The sequence below is a fragment of the Hemibagrus wyckioides genome, linkage group LG17 (assembly GCF_019097595.1).
Source record: "Hemibagrus wyckioides isolate EC202008001 linkage group LG17, SWU_Hwy_1.0, whole genome shotgun sequence".
In the NCBI taxonomy this organism is placed as follows: Eukaryota; Metazoa; Chordata; class Actinopteri; order Siluriformes; family Bagridae; genus Hemibagrus; species Hemibagrus wyckioides.
Window position 1 is genome coordinate 5,551,293 of NC_080726.1, and position 21,493 is coordinate 5,572,785.

Consider the following 21,493-nt stretch of genomic DNA (forward strand, 5'->3'; position numbering starts at 1 on the left):
ACTTATGTCATGGGAGATATTTCAAATCTAAATAATAATCATTAAAAGTGATTTGAGTGAATGGTTATCAACGCAATCTCTGCATTTATTAGAATTAGGCTTTTGAATTTGATGTAAGTGCTTAAAAAGCAAATTTGGAAAAGAAAACAGGAACAACAACAAAACTCTTAAACGTAACATTATACAAATTGCCAGTTGGGGTTTGTAAACCAAAACAATATGCGTCAGGAACTATGGGGCCAATTCCCTGCCAGACCACCAGAGGGGACACTGACAGGTGTTTTGTTACCATTTGTTTAATGTCATGTGGTTATGTCACGTATTTCCTCTCGTGTGTTGTGCCACGCCCCTTCTATTGTTCTGTTTCCTGCCTTGTCACCTCTTGCCCCATTATTCCTAATGTGTTGCCCTATTTATGCCTGCACTTTTCTATTTGTCTTTGTCAAGTCATTGGTAATGTCGTGTTTGGTTTTTAGGTGCTCTGTTATGTTTAGCCATGTTGTGCCTTTTGTTTCAGTGATTTTCATATCTCCAGGTATCCATGTTTAGTTTTTGTCTCATGTTTGTTACATCGTGCTTTCAAGTTAATAAAAAGAAGTACTTTTTTATCCTGCACATGGCCGAGAAGTGCAAAACAAAATAAATCCGAAAACACATGGAAAAGGTAGGTATAGTTTGCGACTGGAATTCTTACAGCTGATTGGACAAGACATCTGTCACTCAGGATCTACAGGAAGTCCAGCAGTAGAAAGTGGATTGGTGTGTGTATGAACACAGCTCTGCTCTTATAGCGCTCCTTACATCCTTTAATCTGGAATAGTTTGGTCTTCCAATCATTCCTGTGTTCTTCAGGTGTGTTTTTAGACAGACATGGCAAACTAATCTTATCGGTATATCCAAAAACACGCCATATGAACGTCCTTCCTCAAAGTAGCGCTGAATGAATTCCATTTTCTTATAAATATAAATGTTTGTAGGTTGAACAAGGCCCTTAACCCTCTCTGCTCCAGGGGTGCTGTATCATGGCTGACCCTGCGCTCTGACCCCAACCTCCAAGGATGGGATATGCAAAGAAAAGAATTTCACTATGCTGTAATGTATATTTGACAAATAAAGGCTAATTATAATTATTATAATTATAATTTTCTTAAAGTCGCACTATCGACAAAATAAATGGTTTAAAGTGAACGTAGGGCTCCAGACATGTACAAGAAAAAAAAGTTAGATACACAGTTTCCTACTTCTTGTATATTTTGAGTGACAGATGTCTCGTCCAATCAGAGGTAAGAATTGCATTCGCGAACTATACCTACCTTTTACGGTTTGTCTGAATTGTCCTAGTGTTTGTGAATTTATTTTGTTTTCAGATTTATTTTGTTCTTGGATTTGTTTTTGGATTTTTTATTCTGTTTATATCTCTTAATTTCTGTTTTTTGATCCTAACCAGTCTGTATTTAATAATTTGAGTTTAAAAGCTCTAAGTCCTTTGGTGAGTGGCCATGTGAACAAGTCATACATGTACACAAATACACAAAGACAAAACTAGAGGCAAGAATTGCCTGTTTGTTTTTATATATATATATATATATATATATATATATATATATATATATATATATATATATATATATATATATATATATATATATAATATATAAATCTCACAATTTCCTTTCCATACAGATAATTCTGACAGGAAAGCAACTCCATAGCTCTGTTTTTCCCCCACATCAGTAATAAAATAAATAAATAAATCAAACAGTAGGAAAGTAGGCCAGAACTTTATTGTTGGGAAACTTTTTAACTGGCCCAAAAATGCAAATATTTCTGTATTTAGACTCCTACTGGGACATTTTGAGCCCTTGCAGGAATTGTTAGAGACGAAAAACATGTATTATTTATTATTTATGCATTAAAAATTTATTTTCTTTTCTTTCATTTTTTCACATCTATGCATTTAAGTCTAGAGCAGGATTCTCTGTGTTCAAACTAAATCTAAACACATGCTTGGCTTCACAGATTTTTTTTTAAAAATGTATGTAAAAATGTATTTTATTCTTTTCTTTTCTTTTCGTTGTCCTAAAGTTTAAAGGATAGTGTTAAGTTTTAGTTAAAAACTAAAAGTATCAGATACTGTAGCTTAGCTCTGGCTCAGTAATATTTGAACATGTAAAGCTTCTTTACGAAAAAAAATTAGAATAAATCTGTAATATAAAATTGATCAAAACTATACCTTAGAGAACCTTTTTATTTTGATATATATTTATTTATATAAATATTACATATTAAATATTCTGCACTATTTCTGGCTCCCTTTTAAAATGTCAGCAAATTTGTGACCAGGTTTAAAGCTCTGTAGAAGCAAATGGTCAAATTTTCCTCATGTCTAATCTCTTCTATTGAAGCCTGTGATCAGACGACACACTGATCTGAAATGGATCGTGAGTTTTTACACAAACCTGTAGGGAGTCCGTGCCAGAACCAAGACGTAACAGAAAACTAATAACTCGTCAGTATTCCAAAAAATTCTAATTCTTTTCTAATTCTTTAACTCAAGTTGTAATGAAACGAAGTGTGTAATGAAAACTGTTGGAATGAATAAGAAAACAATATAAAACAACAGTATTTTTACTCATTGTCTTGGCATCTCATTGTATATTTAGATGTTTATTATCATCTGAATCAGTTAAAAATAAGTTAAAAATAATTCTTAAGTTTAAAATGCTCTGGTGTGGAGTGACTTATAATCATTTGTAGCTCAGCAGTGACAATTCTTGGCTTGTGATTGAGGTTGTTGTATGAGGAATAAAAGCATTTTTACTCAATACAAGCTTTCAATATGCTTAAAACAATGAACACCGTGCCGTGAAATGCTTTTCGACTTTCTGTGTCAACAATAGAATCGCTAAAAATAAAAAGAGAATAAAACAAATCAAAAAATATATTAAAAATATACTAGGAAAAGAAATTTAATTAAAAAATAGGATTAACTATACATGTTGGAAAAGGGAAGAAAGTATATGCAACATTTTTAAAAGATATTTACATTTTCTTTGCAGTATGTTAAAATGTGAACTGTTCATATTATTAGATCATTAAACTCTGCGTATGTAAGCAAAGGGCAGTGGAGGCACACCAAAACACAGCAGCAGCCTGGACTCGGTTGTCTGGAGCGAGTGCTGCCCCCTGGAGCATCGATCTACAGAGTCTATACACACACACACACACACACACACACACACACCTCAAACAGCTCACACCAATCTGCTCTGAGCTCTGTGGAGATTCTTTTTAGCAGCACGAATTGAATCTAGACAGATGGAGCCTGCTTACTAAAATGTAGTGACTCACACAAAGCTACAGGAAGTGTGTTTAAAGTACTAAGCTAGTCAAAATGTAATACTGACCATGATATGGCTAGGTATTTTATTTATTTATTTATATTTTTTTTATTTTATTTTTTAACATGTGAAAGTTGAAGGAACGGCAATGGCAAGTGGAAATAAATCTGTCAACCTGAAGGTATGAAAAGCAAAGCCACTAAGCAGCAACTCTAATGGAATGGTCATCCATCCATCCATCCATCCATCCATCCATTGTCTATACGCGCTTATTCCTAATTAGGGTCACGGGGGTCTGCTGGAGCCTATCCCAGCGCACATAGGGTGAAAGGCAGGGGTACACCCTGGACAGGTCACCAGTCCATCGCAGTGGAATGGTCATGTTAACTGCAATTTAAACACTAACAAGATATTAGAAGAAGAGGTTTAAAAGATGAGATGCCGGTTTTACTGGAAGGAACTTCATCAGAAATGAACAAATTCAATTCAGTTCAATTCCATTCATTTGTATAGCGCTTGTAACAATGGATGTTCTCCCAAAACAGCTTTACAGAAGTATAGAAACACAGAAAAAATTCTTAAGTTTAAAGTTAAGTTACTATTGTTCGCTACCGTTTATCCCTAATGAGAAACCCGAGGTGACGGTGGAGAGGAAAAACTCCCTGAGATGATCTGAGGAGGAAACTTTGAGAGGAACCAGGCTCAGAATGGAACCTCATCGTCATTTAGGTGACACTGGACAGTAAATAATATAACTGATGTTAATGTCCCTTCTACAACAGTTTATATTCACAAGAAAATGTGCAACCAAGAGCTCCTGAGGAACCAATAGTCTCTGAGTTCATTATAGCATTAATTCCTTCCTGCTGAAAGCTGACTGAGGCAAAAGCAGTTCAAAGCTGGCTATAAGTACTTTAAGTGTAGCTTTTTCTTCTTCAGGATCTATTTCCTCTAGCGGAGCAAAATTGAACTTTGTGTACGCAATAATCATGGATGTGATTATGTATGATTTTTTTTTTTGCTTTAACTTAACGCTTGCTTGTATGAAGTTGCATGATAAAAATTCATTGAAAGCACATATTCATTGTTGATATTTTTAAATAAATGAAACATCCTTTCGCCATCATGTGTGATCACAGATAAAAATAGACAAAGAGCAAGCCCGAAGCAGAGTCAGTGTCAGAGTTAAGGTTGCTCTGAATAACTGGATCTCAGCTGCACAATCGGATGCTAAGTTCCTCCAGGCTGGAAGCCTCGAGTCCCACTTAGACACAGACGATGGCTCTGTATTACATTAAGAGCGCAGTCTGGATGCAGCGAATGCAGCAGCTGTCCTTACTTAAAAGGAAATGAAGGAGAGAAGCGCTCATGAAAATGTCCAGAGTCGTCAAGAGACATACTGTGAACGGGAACCAGAGCCAGGAGCTTGAACCTGACCAACATTTGGCTCGTTCACGGCCCATCGAGTCATTACGCAGTCCGACAGCGAGCGTTTACTCTGCTGTAACTCTCCCAGCGAGCAGAAAGTGCCCCAAGCAAAGCTCTCACTGGAGCAAGCTCATTCAGAAGCTTTAAAACACACAAACACACACTTTTACTAAATACACTCAGGATTCCAGTTCAATTCAGCCCTTATATCACAATCAGAGCAGCTTTGAGAAATATCAGAATAGTGGATCAAGTCTGTATGCAGAATCATGAGGATTTGAAGGTGTAACTATCAGAGGTTCCACAAATTTACTTAAAACTTTAATTAATTAAATCCAGAAACAATTAATCCATCATTGTCAATAAATTGTCAATTGTCAAAAATATAACTGAAGTCAATTTTTCTTCTCCTTCGTCGTCTTATTATTGTTATTATTAAAGCTGTCATTACTCCTCACCAAGACTCTTCTCTGTTCTGGCACCGAGGTGAACCGAACTTCCCCTAGACGTCCAAACAGCTAAGTCACTGACCGTCTTCAAAAGACGGATGAAGACCTACCTCCTCCTGAAACACTTAAACTAGCTCTTATTTTTGTCTGTTTGTTTTATGTATTGTTGTATTTTTGTATTATTCTGTGAACCACTGTCAATGTATCACTGATAGAGATTTCCAAGCACTTTTGTATGTTGCTCTGAATAAGAGCTAAACACCAGAAATGTACATGTAGATCTTCTTCTTCTTCTTTTTCTTCTGCTTATTATTATTATTATTATTATTATTATTATTATTATTATTATTATTATTATAGGCTTCTTTCTGGAGTGACATGGAGCTCCTCATTTGTGGCCCTCACACAGCATTTATCACAGTTTTTTCACTACAGGCAATAAAACACATAATTAATCAACTGTTCCATCAATTAGCTCAAAGTAGCATTTAAAAACTACTTCATCCTCCACACTCTGACTCTGATGAGACTGGAAATGCGTGTTTTATTAAAGGGAAGTGTTGTCTCTAACTGATCTGTTTTGTTTTTTTCCCCCCAAACATTTCTTACTTCATTTATATCTGTTTCTTAAATATTTTAATTTCTGGGGATTTAACCTAAAGTCATTTCTTGAAGTAAATACAGAGTGTTTAATAACTTGACAGCACATATCCCTGACATTCCTGCAATCATATAGACGCTTAATAAATTATTGGATTATCATTTAATGACTGTTTCTACAGTTTTTCCGGATTCTGATCAATAATTGATTTTTTATGGCAACTCTATTATTATTAAAAAATTCTGGCAAATATATTATTATTATTATTATTATTATTATTATTATTATCCAATGCTTCTTCCCCAGTTACCTGTTTTTTACAATAACTAATCAAATAAACTGCTAAAAGTTCAATAATAAAAAGAAATGTTATCATGTTTAAGCTGAAATAAGCACTTGACTACATTACCCATCAGCCCCTACATGTCATGTGATCATAACACTCTATAACGTAACATGCCCCAATCACCCTCACATGTGTCCTGGTTCCCCCTGATGATCACCCCTATTTAACCTCCTGTATTTCATCATCATATAGTCACAAGTTGGTGTTGTGTGTCTATTATTGGTTTACAGTTTTAGTTATTATTTTGCACTTCATACGTTAAAAATCTGCACTATCCTTTGCCTCAGAGAATGCCTGACTGTTTGTAATTTCATTATTTATTGGCATGCTGTGCCATGCACCATGTCTCTTTAAGGCTATTCAGGACACAAATGTTCAGTGAAGAAGTTCGAATCAATTAGCTTATACACCGATCAGCCATAACATTATGACCACTGTGTCAGTCCCCCTTTGTCCTGACCCTTCGAGACATGGACTTCACTAGATCCAAGGTGTGCTGTGGTATCTGGCGCCAAGATGTTAGCATCGGATCCTTTAAAATTTACTTACAGGACTTAAAGGATACTTTTGATAGACACTGACCACTGCTGACTGGACAAGAGCTGCAGTTTTGGAGATGCTCTGATCCAGTGGTCTAGACATCACAATCTGGCCCTTCATCAAACTCGCTCAAATCCTTACACTTGCTCATTTTTCCTGCTTCTAACACATCAACTTTGAGGACAAAATGTTCACTTGCTGTCTAATATATCCCACCCACTAACAGGTGCCATGATGAGGAAATCATCAGTCTTATTCACTTCACCTCTCACTGCTCAGAGTGTTATGCCTGATTGGTGTAAGTAGTTTTAAGCTTTTAAAAAAGAAATAATAAAAATTAAAACCGTGCTAGTCATAACATACACAATAATTGGAGCTCAAATCAGTAGCCCAAGTGCCATGAGTCTCAGCTATTACTTTTATTGTTATTTTTCTTTAGCATCCCAGTAAAACAAAAAAGACTTCAGAGTTACATCTGGACCACATGTGTGTTCTATACATGCCGAACCTGAATTCCCAGTGCTTTAAAATTCCCTTACTATGTCTGTCACTGTCATGGATTCGGATACTGATCCCCGTCACAGTCGTTACCTATCATATCATCCTCCACATCCAAACCTGCTTCAGGAACAAGAACGGATTTTAACCCAGAAAGTGAGAGAGAGAGAGAGAGAGAGAGAGGGATGGAGGAAGTCCACCAGCCTTAAATGTAAAGTTAAAGCTGTACACAAGCACCGTGAGCATATCCATCACAGCACAAGCACATCCACATTAAACCCAGAGAGCACTGAGTCATCGTTTTTCTGCTGAAATCATACAATGGATCAGCCTCCTGCCTAGAAATGGCTCTCCATCATTAATGAACCTCGAACTCCATTCAGTGCTTCATCTCCTCCAGTGCAGACACTCTGGAGTTAAATGACAGCATTAGACCAGGATAAAGAAACTCCTCCAAATGCTTGACTATAGCTGCTTGTTCCCACAGATACACTGTTTATACAGCTGAGAACTGAAACCCGGAGCAGAAGGAGGAAATGATTGAATACGCAGTATTGTGCTTGATGTTTGGCTTGAAGCTTCCAAAGCAGTGATGTAAAAAAAGAAAAGTTCTATTTTTTAGTATTACAAAGTACACAATAAAAAATGAGAAAGAAGAGAGAAAAAAGAGAGAGAAAGAAAGAAAGAAAGAAAGAAAGAAAGAAAGAAAGAAAGATCAGGATGAAAAGAAAGATCAGAAAGAAAGAAAAAGAAAGAAAACTATTTAGATTCAAACAAAAACTTTAAAAATATTTTAATTAATTTTTAATTGTTTTATTTTTTGGGTAATGTTTGTCACCCTGAGATCAATATAAACAAACAAACAAACAAATAAATATTTTGATTAAATACTGGATTTATTTACTTTGAATTTGAATTATATATAATAATGGGATTTTTTAAGTTAATGTTTTCAGTGTATAAATACCAATTTTAAACAAATTATCTTGTACATCAATTAATTATTTAATAATAAAAATATTGTGAACCTGCGCTGTGAAACACACTAAATGTCACATTGCTATAAATTACATTTCCTTCTCATCGTCCATTTTTATCTTAAAGGTCAAGTGTAAAGATGGAAAAATGTGGAAATAAGCTCATGTTAAAAAAAAAAAGGCATTTTTAGATCACTGTGCTGATTTTTAACGCTGAACAAATATCGATGGAAACATCCTACATCTGCGGACTTCGGTTATTTTCTCGTCTCAGTAGAGATACACTAATTTGTCCTGCTCAAATATTTAATTATTGGAAACATATTTTAAAGGCATCGTATCATACAGCCAAATCAAATATTACAGTCAGAGTTAATAATGTACATAGCGTATGTAAAAAATCAAGAAAAACAGACTGAAATACGTTGCATGTTAGCTAGACGTTGAGCATGCGCTAATCCACCACATCATGATACAGAGAAATGGCTTTACACCTTCAAGAGCCAGTCGTGTGATATCATCTCTCACTGCACTCCTCTGCAGTACTGCCTGTTTCCTAGCAACCTCCTCCAGTAACCTCATCGTCGTAGAAACTGACAGACAGGTTGGGGAAAAATGAGCTATATAGGAGCTATTCATACACGAGTGAAGGTGTGTGTTACATATTAGGAGCACTCTTTCACTGAAGCCACATCATAGGCGTGTCCCAGATGATTAGCGAAGCTGATTACACTTTTTTTTACACTAATTACACTTCCAATCCCAGCTAGCAGAGAATGTTATCAAAACACGTATTTAGGAAGAACATTTTAAAAAAATCTCTAAAGACTCAAACTCTCAGGGCTGGATGCAAATGCAGGAGAATTTTAAAGACTCAAATAAAGATGACAAGGATTGAGCAAACTGAAGAGAAAACAAAGGTAGAAGTAAAAACAAAAAACAAAAGGCATCACATACTGTCACAAAAAAGTCACAAAATTAGGAACATTCAAAAATAACGGAACGGTAAACAACAGGAGCAAACAGTGCAATCGGAGGCAAAACAGGACGGAAAAGCAGTAATAAATAGTGAGATTTAAATGGTATCATGGCACAAAACACAAAGTGAACACATTAACAGTCTAACACAATAAGGAACAGCTGAACGTGCGGTGATCGAGAGCGTAAGTGATGGTGACTGATGGGAGTTTGAGTCCGTGGCGGCCATGTTTGATCACCATGAAGCAACGAGAGCTAATTGTAAACTATAAACTAATTATAACCTGGTTTTACACTGTAACCGTACAATGTTTTATTATTACTATTTTGATTTGTGCTGTCACAGACAAAACTTTAACACACAATTATTTTCAAATTATTAGTAAAATTATAATTAATTTAAAGAATTAAAAATAGATAAATAATGTTCTCAGAACACCGAAGCTTTGTAGAACCCAGAACCCACTTGTTAAATCTGTAACTAACATGATGCTGACTTTTACACTGTATGACTTTCAATTTTTACACTTTCTGTTTCAGACAAAAATTACACACTGAAAAAAAAAAAATTGGATTAATTCCTGGCTTGAAATCAGAGGTTTTAGAACACATAATGCGACACATTCACTGGCATCCAAATTAAGCATCATTACACCCAAAAACCTTCAAGTTCTGACTGTATTAGAATATTTTTTATTAAAATCTCTGTGAAAATACAACATTCCTCTCACGACCACTGATAAAAGGATGACATAGGATTGCGTGAAAACTTCTGGAGCCTATCCCAGAGCACAATGGGCAAAAGGCAGGGGTACACCCTGGACAGGTCGCCAGTCCATCACAGGGCCACACATATAGACAGACAACCACACACACTCACTCCTATGGGTAATTTAGAATGACCAGTCAACCTAATGTACATGTTTTTGGACTGTGGGAGGAAACCGGAGTACCCGGAGTAAACCCACACAGGCACGGGGAGAACATGCAAACTCCACACAGAAAGGCCCCTGCCTGTTCGAACCCAGGACCTTCTTGCTGTGAGGCAACAGTTCTAACAGCACTAAGCCACTGTGGGGGGCAATTCAATTCAATTTATTTGTACAGTGCTTTTAACAATGGACATTGTCTCATAGCAGTTTTATAGAAGAATAGAAACATAGCTCTAATTATAAAGTCTAAAGTTAAGTTACTAATTTATCCCTAATGAGAAGCCTGAGGCAAAAGTGGTGAGGAAAAACTCCCTGAGATGACGTGAGGAAGAAACCTTGAGAGGAACCAGACTCAGAAGAGAACCTCATCCTCATTTGGGTGAAACTGGACAGTAAATAATGTAACTGTTGATAATGTCCTTTCTACAACAGCAACCAAGAGCTCTTGAGGAACTAATAGGTCAGTGTAGTTTCTGAGCTCATTACAGACTTAGCACTAATTCCTTCCTGCTGAAAGCTGACTGATGCAACAGCAGAGAGAGTCAGAGACAGCGTGATAGTCTCCGAATGGTTCTATCCACAGCAGCCCCCTGGGTAACAGTCTGTTCACACAGATCTATCCCCAGCAGCAGTGGGCAGTGAGCTACATGGCTAACACAGTAGCAGCAATACAAAATAAAGACCAAACACAAGAATGAACAGAAAAATATCCCTATTAGCTGAAACTGACTTGATAATTTTACTAGCTTAGCTAATTAGCATGACAGCTATATGGGGAGGCAGGAGGACATGCTTAGATTCTGATTAACAAATTTCATACATTCTGAGATTTTGAAAGGTATTTTCTAGTTTCTATTTTACTGAGACATTCGTGAGTTTGATCTGGTTTGTTGATTCTTTTTCTAAAACAGCAGCTCTGATAGGAGTTATGTCTATAAGGCAAATCATACGTTTACTGTATACTCTACTACATTATCGTCGCTATAGTAACGACTTAGGCAGAAACGTGTACTGTAGATGCTCTATGTAGTCTCTCTATAATTTCCTGGTGGTTATATTTCTTATATTTTAAGAAGAAGAAGCCTTTATTTGTTGTATATACTGTACAATACAGCTCACTAAAATTCTTTCTTTGCATATCGCAGCTTGTTAGGAAGCTGGAGTGAAAATAAAATAAAAAAGGTTGTAATAGACAGCCACAATACCGGATATTATTTTTTAAGATTTGCCAAATCTTCCATTTGTTCGTTCTTCTATTATTACTTTTTAATCTAGTTTAAAAGCCAGTTTTTATTTTATAGCTTTCAAATAAGTCTAATAGCCACACTAAATGTTTTTTTTATTTTTTATTTATTTTTTTTTTATTTTACTGTCTCTATTTGAACTGTGTTTGATTCTTTTATTTAACAAAAGCTCCTAATCCCAAAATGACAAATAAATAAATAAATAGAACAGCAATATTGTTAAAATATTAGTATTATCTGCTGAGAGAAACTCGATTAGTCCAAATAAATATGAGGTGTGTGTGTGTGAGGAGCTCCAGAGCCTGTGGTGATGGAAGTTATAGCTCCTGTAGAGAAAAGGTCAGGCTGCTATAATATGGCTGCCATCCTCTTCTCTTCTCTTCTCTTCTCATCTTTTCAAGAAGACTGATTAAAAAAAAGCTACTTTTTTTAACACACTAATTCTTCATCTTCTCTCAGAACTAATCTAATGACCATAAAAATTCTTCCAAAACGTATTCCTGAGAAGTAAACCTCTGCTGCTAAATAGGGCTGTGTGGAAGATCTCCCACACGGCCAGAGAAAAGCAGGGCATTTCGAGGAGTACAGGAGTAACTGAGGACACCAGCCGAGTCCTGTACAACCCTGTGAGAGGGGAACAGAGTGACCTGTTTGGACTGCTAGTGACGCACGAACAGATTCACCTCAGAGAAACCAGGCCACGGATCTAAAACACGTTACGGGAGGATGAAGGTGAGAGGAGTTCCTCTGGCTGGAGTTCTTTTGAGCAAGACTAGACTGCTAAAATTCAGTCTTCCACTCAGATTATCTTCAAATCAAATACAATTTTACTGTAAATGGCAACAAATATGCTGAAACTATAATATATTATTAGCATAAATCTTGCAGTATAGTATGTATAGTGTTCATTCAAAAAAACATTTTGGAAAGAAAAGAGAAATAAGTATAATATTAGCTTACTCACTAGAATTTTATATATATATATATATTTATTCCTAGCGTTAGTCCCACACAATGGCAGGGTCTGCTGTTTGTTGAGGATCACTCAAACCCCATGATTTGGCAGAGGTTTTACACCAGCTGCCCTTTGCTGTCACAACCCTCCCATTTTTATTTGGGTTTAGGACCGGCACTGAGAGTTAACACTTCAGTGACTGGGGTGGTGCCCTGCCTGGGAATCGAACCCGGGCTGCGGCAATGAGAGCACGGGATCCTGCCGCTGGACCACCAGGAGGCCAATAGAGTTTTATATACAAATCTGTGCTAGAGATAAGCAATTTGTCCGAAGCTGCTCCCATCAATATATAAATTGTAGTATTAAATATATTTCTGGTATTCCCAGCAGAAGTTAGCAGATGTGGGCTGTACTGACATTGCTAGGACACTTGGACACAATGGTGTTTAATCGGAAATGAAAAATTTCAAACAAATGAACTTCTTTATTCGTTCTTCATTTTCTACCAATGTTCAATATCATGTTAATGAGAAATCCTAATAGTTGAGATGGTGCAAATGTTGAATGCAATGCTATCTATCTATCTATCTATCTATCTATCTATCTATCTATCTATCTATCTATCTATCTATCTATCTATCGGTTATTTTAAAAAACAACACACTCCCTGAAGACTTCAGATCAAACTCCAAGTGAAGACCTACCAGTTTGCCGTCCACCGTGTAAAGTCTCTTGACGGCTCCCGTGTCGAGCTTGATGGCGTCCGTGACGTCGCTGAGAACTTGCTCGAAAGTATGTGCCGTCTTCTTGTTGAGAAGAATACGGATGGCTTTACGGGGCTTCACACCGCTTCTGATGATGGTCACCAGCTTAGGTCGGATAAAGTCTTTGCTTTCCTTGGTGTCCAGTGAGTTGGATTTGGCACTGGCCAGAGAGGTGGGCATCCGAGAAGCTGCCACGGTCTTCACATTGACCGACCAGTTGGGATTGACATTCTTGGTGTAGTCAAGCCTTTTAAAAGGTTCTATTGATACACAGACGTAGCTCTCACCTGAAACACAAACAGGTTGAAATGGTTGCTATCTGCTTTGTTTAATTTGTAAAGAGACTTCAGTGATCTTGAAGTAGAAATGATTCACATTTACACAGACAAATTTCTAGTCTAGACTCTTGGGTTCTTCAAGAGTACCTCGGATAGTCGAGAATCCTTGACCTTACTTAAAAACTTCAAAAGTTCAAAAGTCAAAAGGTTCCTAGCTTCTGTAATAGCTTTAATGTGAAATATCATAATATATTTGACCATCAGTTCAATCATCGGTTCTATCTGAGCAAGTTCTCCAAAAGAGACAATCTGAAGAATGCTCTAGTGTGCTAGACGGAACGATGGTGTGAGATATGGATCAGTTTAATCAGCTATTTTGTACATCCGTTCTGCTCTATTACAAGAAGAATAAATGGAAATAATATGACTTTTATACACATTTATATATCTTTCTCTTTCAAATTGTTGCATTTTATCTACCTGCAATCAAATGTTCACTGCATAAGTCTTCTGATAATTTTATGATAATTCTTAAATATTATACATTACATTAGCATTAATGACTGTAAGATACGGCTCCAGGAAGTGGTCACGTGATGAACGAACAAACGACTTGAAGACTCGGGAGATAAACGAATCATTTCTGTTTCTACCACAGTCTGCATAGCCGAAGCCTATGAGGCTGTCCTGTAATGAACGAACAAACAAACTAATCATGTTTCCTTTACAGAACCTATAGGATGTTGAGGATGCACGGTCAATACAAAATGAACGAATCACTCTCTGAGATGACTCGTTGTTCCCGAGTCATTTTAAGGATTCGTTCTGCTTTCATTAGATATACCCACTGTGATGGGTTCTTTTCAACATTGCTAAGAGAATTGGTCAAAGAAGGGAAAGCTAGAAGCTTTTCCAAACAGTGTTTTTAAGTAAACACTTGGGCTGTGCTGGTACAGGAAAATAATCAACAACAAACTGATGTGATATGACGTGTTCACTAAAACGTGTGATGGGTTGCACCATAGCAGTTTGCCAGTGCTTAGAATTATTCATTTAAAAACTACACATTGGATTTTTATCAATTTACAGCTACATTTAATGAAACAATTAAAAAATACAGCTTTGTCATGTTACCAAGAAACTACAAACTTTTCTGTCCTCAAGACTTTCTAGTGTCTGAATTTTTTACAGCTTTAGCCCTGGCACTGGAGACTCCTTGTAGGAAGGGCATCAAAAACGTCAAAGGATCAACAATAACACACATTTTTAATTTGTTTAGGTAAAGGATCATTTGTTATTTATGTCATTTACTATAGAAATGATAACATAGCACTAAAGCACCGCTGCATCCCTTTCTTCACACAGTGATGAATTGAGGTCAGTGAGTCGAGTTTAAACTACAAAACCCTCAGTATTTTATCACGAATCAGGAAACTTTCACATAAACTCTTTTTGCGGACATGCTCACCTTCCTCCAGAGCATTGATATAAGCCTGTGATTTGCTTTGTGCTGCGTTCACAAATACAGAGATCATTTATTTTCCACAAGAAATGTTGACTACTGGCAACATGAGCGACAACAAGCGTCAGTGCTTGCTAGATGTGGGCGTGGCCAAATCAGAGACGTAACAAAGTTGAGAAAAGTTACGGAGCGACTCCGAATGGGAGTTAAGTCAACAGAGGTCATGTGATCCGTGACAAAGAGCACACACTGCTTTTCCTTGATCTCTTATGGTATGATGCTAAATTATATACACAAACACCAAATCTCCCTCCAGAACTTTCCATTTTGGCTTCAAGAAAACTGATTTATGCCACTCGCTGATAAACGTTATTACTGTGGCAACCAGTAGTAGGCACGCCTACTTCATAGTGACTTAATAAATTCATGGTATGTGTGAACAGCATTATAGGAAATGAATCAGCACCTGATAATTCAGGTGGTCTCTGTGAGACTGAATAAAGATGTTAAGAAGTTATAATTTGAACATCTGCTGTGTTTTCAGCCATTTCCCAAGCACTGCCGACATAAGAAACAATCCAGCCAAGGATAATTTTTCTGTTGAGACTGGAATTGTCTCATTTTCACTTTCACCTTGGCTAAAAAAGTGCTGTGGGTCTGGACATGAATGGATGCCCGACCTAAATATTTCACTGCAATCCTCTAGCGGAATGCAAAGCAGCTCGTTCCTTATTCAGTATCACAGCAGAACCACAGCTATTAGAAGTTCAGGACAGAAGTTTGTGCGCTACATGAATTTCTTTGTGTTTGATTGTGTGAGCAACGATGCATATGGAGAAAAGTAGCAGTGTTGTAAGGCTGTAAAATACCATAAAATATGTATGAAACATTAGAAGTGGATCCTCTCGGTAGCATATGGCTTCCATTTAGACAAACACTTAGAGCATTTGCTCACAACAAACATGAACAGGTTCATCATGAGTGCAACATCAATTATTTCTATATCTCTACTTAAAGGAAAACGAACTCCTGAAACTCCGCCCTACATTCGTTCATAATTCTAGTGAAATTGTAGTGCTGGTATGTTGGTTGTCGGTGTATTTCTGTTATTCTCAGGAGAAGTTAGCGGACATGGGCTGTAATGATGTTGCTAGGGCACTTACAATGGTGTTTAACAGAAAATAAAAAATTTAAAATAAATGAGCTTCTGTATTCGCTCTTCATTTTCTAGCAATGTTCAATATCATATTAATGATAAGTTGAGATGGTGCAAATGTTGGACTCAAAGACCCAGAATGCAATGCAGCTATATGACGCCGAGTTAGGATAGAAATAGTTTATAATTTTTTTAAAAATATAATTTCTAATTTTTATATTCTATTTTTAATTTCTTTGTTTGTTAAATATAGTTTTTTTTGTATATTTTTAAATTTTCATTTATTAAATAGTTTATGTATTCTATATTTTTTGTATCTTTAATATCTTTATTTTTTATGATCTTACCTGTTTAATTAAATTCTATTTTTATTTTAATTCTTTTCTTAATCAACTTTTATTCTGTATTAATAATGTTTTTATGATTTGGAACATTGAAAACAAACAAAATTCTATTTTACTGTAACTATTTTATTCTATTTTTTAAATTTTTTTATCCTATTTTAACTATTTTTAATCTCCTTTTCTTCTATTTTATTTCACTTTATAAGTCATAGACTGACAAAAAGTATTTCACTACTATGCTGTACTGTGTATAGTAGTTAGTAAGCCATCTATAAGATGCTAAGTTTGATTAGTATGAAAGTTGAAGCCGATATAGAATAGAATAGAATAGAATAGAATAGAATAGAATAGAATAGAATAGTACAATTTTAAATGTGTGTACAGATAACAGAACTGGATACACAGAATTACTAAAGCACCGCTGCATCCCTCTCTTCACACAGAGATGAATTGAGGACAGTGAGTTGAGTTTAAACTAAAAAAAAAAAAACCTCAGCATTTTATTCCAAATCAGGAAACTTTCACATAAACTCTTTTTGCGGACATGCTCACCTTCCTCCAGCTGCTCCAGGCTGGTGATCTTGCCAGACCCGTCGATGGTGTATAAAGAGCGGACGCCATGTGGAAGGTTGAGGCTGTCACACAGACAGCGCGTGAGGTCAGCCAACAGTGCGTCGAATGACCTGAAACGGTCCCGAGAGATGGCGTACACGATGCCTTTAAAGTGACGGTCACCGTTGCGGTAAAAACGCACTTTCTTGGCTTTCTTCTCAGAGCTGAGAGCTTGGAGCGTGCGAGCACGGCCCAGGCTGCAGTGGGCACTGTGCGCCGGGCTCGGGGGCAGCCCTCGCCTTGACCTCTGACCTCTGTCACGCCCGTCAAAGTGCTCCAACTCCATTTTGGTGCCACCGTTCTGCAGGAATTCAATGACATTAGTAGCCATGAGAGGTTTGTTCTGTAAAATCTATGAACAAACTATTATGGATATCATAATTTCATAATAACTTGATTTTATGACATTTATATCCTGTTGTCTTTTTGTTGCCTGTGTTGTCATGTGTGACCATGTGGAAAAAGTGCATTTTGACACGTTATGCCCTTAAATCTTATGAGTTCGGGTAAACACACACCAACACTGTGTGGAATCTTCGGTGATAAAAGATTAATACGCAAATAAGTAAATCACTTAAAACTGCATGTGAAAATGAAAATGCAGGCAACACTGAAGGATGAAAAATATTTAAAAATAATGTATTGTGAAAAAAATTAACACAGGTAAATAAATGAATTGTGCAAAAATTAATTAATTAAATAAATAAATACACAAATAAATAAATAAAACTGAAAGCAATGTGAAAAAATTTATTTGTGGAAATAAAATAGTGCCTGAAAATATATTTTTAATTCAATTAAAAATCACCTGTAAAAATAAAAACAAGTAAACAACTAAACACACCTAACACATGTGCAAAGTGAATGCTTTGAAATAAATGAAATCTCTAAAAAAAAAAAAAAAAAAAAACACTGAAAAAGAATTAAAGGCGAAGCATCAAAACATTTACCTACATAAAAATATTTACATATAAGAATTTTAGAAAAATAAAATCTAACATTTGGCAATAAATGAGTTGTATAAAAAAATAAAAATCTGAAGAGAAAAATTTGAAAACATTTAAGAAATAATGCATCATATATATATATATATATATATATATATAAGCAAACACGTGGAAATAAATAAATTGTGTAAAAAATAAAAATCTGAAGAAAATTTAACACATTTGAAAAATAATGCATCCTATATAGGAATTTTAGAAAAAATAAAAGCAAACACGTGGAAATAAAGGAATTGTGTATAAAAATCTAAAAAATAAAAACATGCACGTGTAAAAAAAATTATTTGCGTACAAAAAAATGCCTTGGGAGAACATGTGAAAAAAAATGAAATAAAATAAGGTGTAGGAAAAAGCATAGGCTATGAAAAACGAAAGGCACGTGCACTACATGCACCTGAAACCTGCACGTGTGAAAAACGTGTGAAACACGACACGTAAAGTGGTGACCTTTCTGTCTAGGATGCTCTCATTGTTTTAATCTGATGACATTTCTAGCTCACACACTCGTCCTTTCTGCTCCCTTTATTAACTCTAATCATTCTCCGCTCAGGATTTCGCTCATCAGAGTTAATCCGCATTACTGAATTAAGACTAATTCCTGAAATAATCATAACGGATGCTAATTCAAAACATGATGTCAATGCATGCAGCTTTACACACACACGCGCGCGCGCACACACAGCATCCTGCAGCTACCTGATCAGCTCGACGCGTTTACATTAAGACACGGTTCTGATGATGATGATGATGATGGTGGTGATGATGATGATGGCATTAAACAGCACGTCTTTAATATGAAATGAAATGGCATTTTCTACTTACTTTGCCCGGATGTGTGCGCGTGTATCCTGTCCGTGGGTTGGCGAGGTGTGTGTAGGTGTGTAGTGTGTGTGTGTGTGTTAAAATGCCATTCAGTCGCGTGCGGTGGGGCGGTGGGGCGCAGGGCCACGCGCTCTCTTTGTGCCCCGAGCTTCAGCTTTTCCCTCACGCACACAGACGAGGAGGAGGAGGAGGAGAGAGATGAGAGAAAAAGAGAGTGGAGGATGGATGGAGGGAGGGGGAGGGAGGGAGAGAGAGAGAGAGAGAGAGAGAGAGAGAGAGAGAGGGGAGGGGGGAACGAGAGAGACGAAGAGGAGAGAGAGAAGAGGGGGAGGAGGAGAGAGATGATGGAGGATGGATGGCTGCAGAGGGTGTGTCTCGACCTTCTTTGAGCAATTTATCAAACTCTGTGTGTCTTATAATGAACACAAGCAGCGCTTTTATTCATTATTTATGCGGATCATACCGAAAAGACTGATTTTAATTCTGTACTGTAGTTCATTAAATATAAATGAAAAGCTACATTGTAGTGTGTGTGTGTGTGTGTGTGTGTGTGTGTGCGATCGTGCGTACGTGAGTGCGTGTGTGTGTGTGTGTGTGTGTGTGTAATCTGTTATACCAAACACACGTCTACACTCTCATACACTCACTTTCCTGATCTGAAAGGTCAGAAGAGAATGGCCAGCACTCTTTACACCCGTGTTGAGCACAAAAGCATCTTAAAATGCACAACAGTCAACATCCATCCATCCATCCATCCATTATCTATACCCGCTTTAATTAGGGTCACAGGGATCTGCTGGAGCCTATCCCAGCACACATTGGGCGAAAGGCAGGGGTACACCCTGGACAGGTCACCAGTCCATCACAGGGCCACACATATAGACAGACAACCACACACACTCACACTCATTACAGTCAACATTCAGAAGACAAAATCATAACTGGACACAAATCTAGAACTGGACAGATGAAGAATGGAGAAATGTCTCCTAGTCTGATGATGTAAAGAACAAGAACAATACAGATAGTAATAACCGAAATAATAATAGTGGGATTTACAGGGTTCCCTTATTATTATTATTATTATTAGTAGTAGTAGTAGTAGTAGTAGTAGTGTTAAGAAAAATTTATAAATTTTGCATGAATATATGTGAAATGTTTTGGGAATGTGCCTTTACAGCTTTACCTGAAATACACTATGTTGTCAAAAGTTTTGGGACACCCCTCCAAATCATTGAGTTCAGGGGTTGTTCTCGGCCCCTTAGTTCCAGTGAAAGGAACTCTTAATGCTTCAGCTTCATACCAAGACATTTTGGACAATTTCATGCTCCCAACTTTGTGGGAACAGTTTGGGGATGACCCCTTCCTGTTCCAACATGACTGCACACCAGTGCACAAAGCAAGGTCCATAAAGACATGGATGAGTGAGTTTGGTGTGGAGGAACTTGACTGACCTGCACAGAGTCCTGACCTCAACCCCATAGAACACCTTTGGGATGAATTAGAGTGGAGACTGCGAGCCAGGTCAAAACTGGGACATCTTCCTTTACATGCACATGAATGTAATATGGAGTTGTCCCGCCCTTTGCAGCTATAACGGCTTCAACTCTCCTGGGAAGGCTTTCCACGAGGTTTAGGAGTGTGTTTATGGGAATTTCTGACAATTCAACTAGAAGCGCATTTGTGAGGTCAGGCACTGAAGCTAGATAAGAAAGTCTGGCTCACAGTCTCCACTCTAATTCATCCCAAAGGTGTTCAATCGGGCTGAAGTCAGGACTCTGTGAAGTTCCTCCACACCAAACTCTCTCATCCATGTCTTTATGGACCTTGCTTTGTGCGCTGGTGCACTCATGTTGGAACAGGAAGGGGTCATCCCCAACCTGTTTCCATAAAGTTGGGAGCATGAAATTGTCCAAAATGTCTTGGTATGAAGCTGAAGCATTAAGAGTTCCTTTCACTGGAACTAAGGGGCCGAGCCCAACACCTAAAAAACAACACCTGAATTCAATGATTTGGAGGGGTGTCCCAAAACTTTTTGCAATATAGTGTATGTTTGCAGTTACAAATGCATACATGATTGCTGGCGCTAGATGGCGCAATGGGAAATGAAATGAAATAATGTGGAATTTGTCGCTGCAGAAAAACACACTCCAAGTTTTAACCACATCTGCTCTGTGAGTCCTGACTGCTCCGATCTTCCACACAGGAACTGTGTTAAAGCTTAGACATGCTGTTTTGCCTTTCCCCTTCTGCAAGTAATATGGTGTGAGTGAGTGAGAGAGAGACAGAGAGAGAGACAGAGAGAGAATGAGAATGTTGCGATTTATCAGAAAATTAACGCAAAAGCAAGAAATATACAGATGAGCTTATTATTATTATTATTATTATTATTATTGTACGGCACATTTTCTGCAAATGTGGGCCAAGATGTCATCACAACACGCCTTCAGCCGAAGCCCGCTTCCATCCAGGTGCGTTGGAAATGAGTACAGATATCATAAATAAATAAATAAATACTACTACTACTACTACTACTACTACTACTACTAATAATAATAATTTACCTATAAAAGGCACAAACAAACAAAAAAATTAATTAATTTTTTAAAAATGATGTGTCTGGATTTCTGAAGAAAAAAAAAGTTAGTACATGTGGAGGGACTGATTATTGTATTCTACATGTCACACCTCACATTTATCATTGAGCCAAATAAATCAGAACAAGAACTAAACAGGAGGCCAAAATTGAATAAACAAACACC

General features: G+C 37.0%; 1 protein-coding gene across 2 annotated transcripts in view; it reads right to left on the reverse strand.

The window, feature by feature from the left end:
* Window positions 1-18,940, reverse strand: part of dclk1b (doublecortin-like kinase 1b) — a 50,189-nt gene extending 31,249 nt beyond the window's left edge. Inside the window, exons 1-3 of one of the 2 annotated variants that reach the window (XM_058412827.1) lie at window positions 18,732-18,937; window positions 16,846-17,206; window positions 12,994-13,340 (exon numbers count right to left, since the gene is read on the reverse strand). In XM_058412827.1, the coding sequence (XP_058268810.1) occupies window positions 12,994-13,340; window positions 16,846-17,191 (693 nt within the window). In that variant the 5' untranslated portion in view covers window positions 17,192-17,206; window positions 18,732-18,937. Of the gene's footprint in view, window positions 1-12,993; window positions 13,341-16,845; window positions 17,207-18,731 lie in introns of both variants that reach the window. The other variant, XM_058412828.1, reaches the window with a different exon arrangement.
* Between the last annotated feature and the right edge of the window lie 2,553 nt (window positions 18,941-21,493).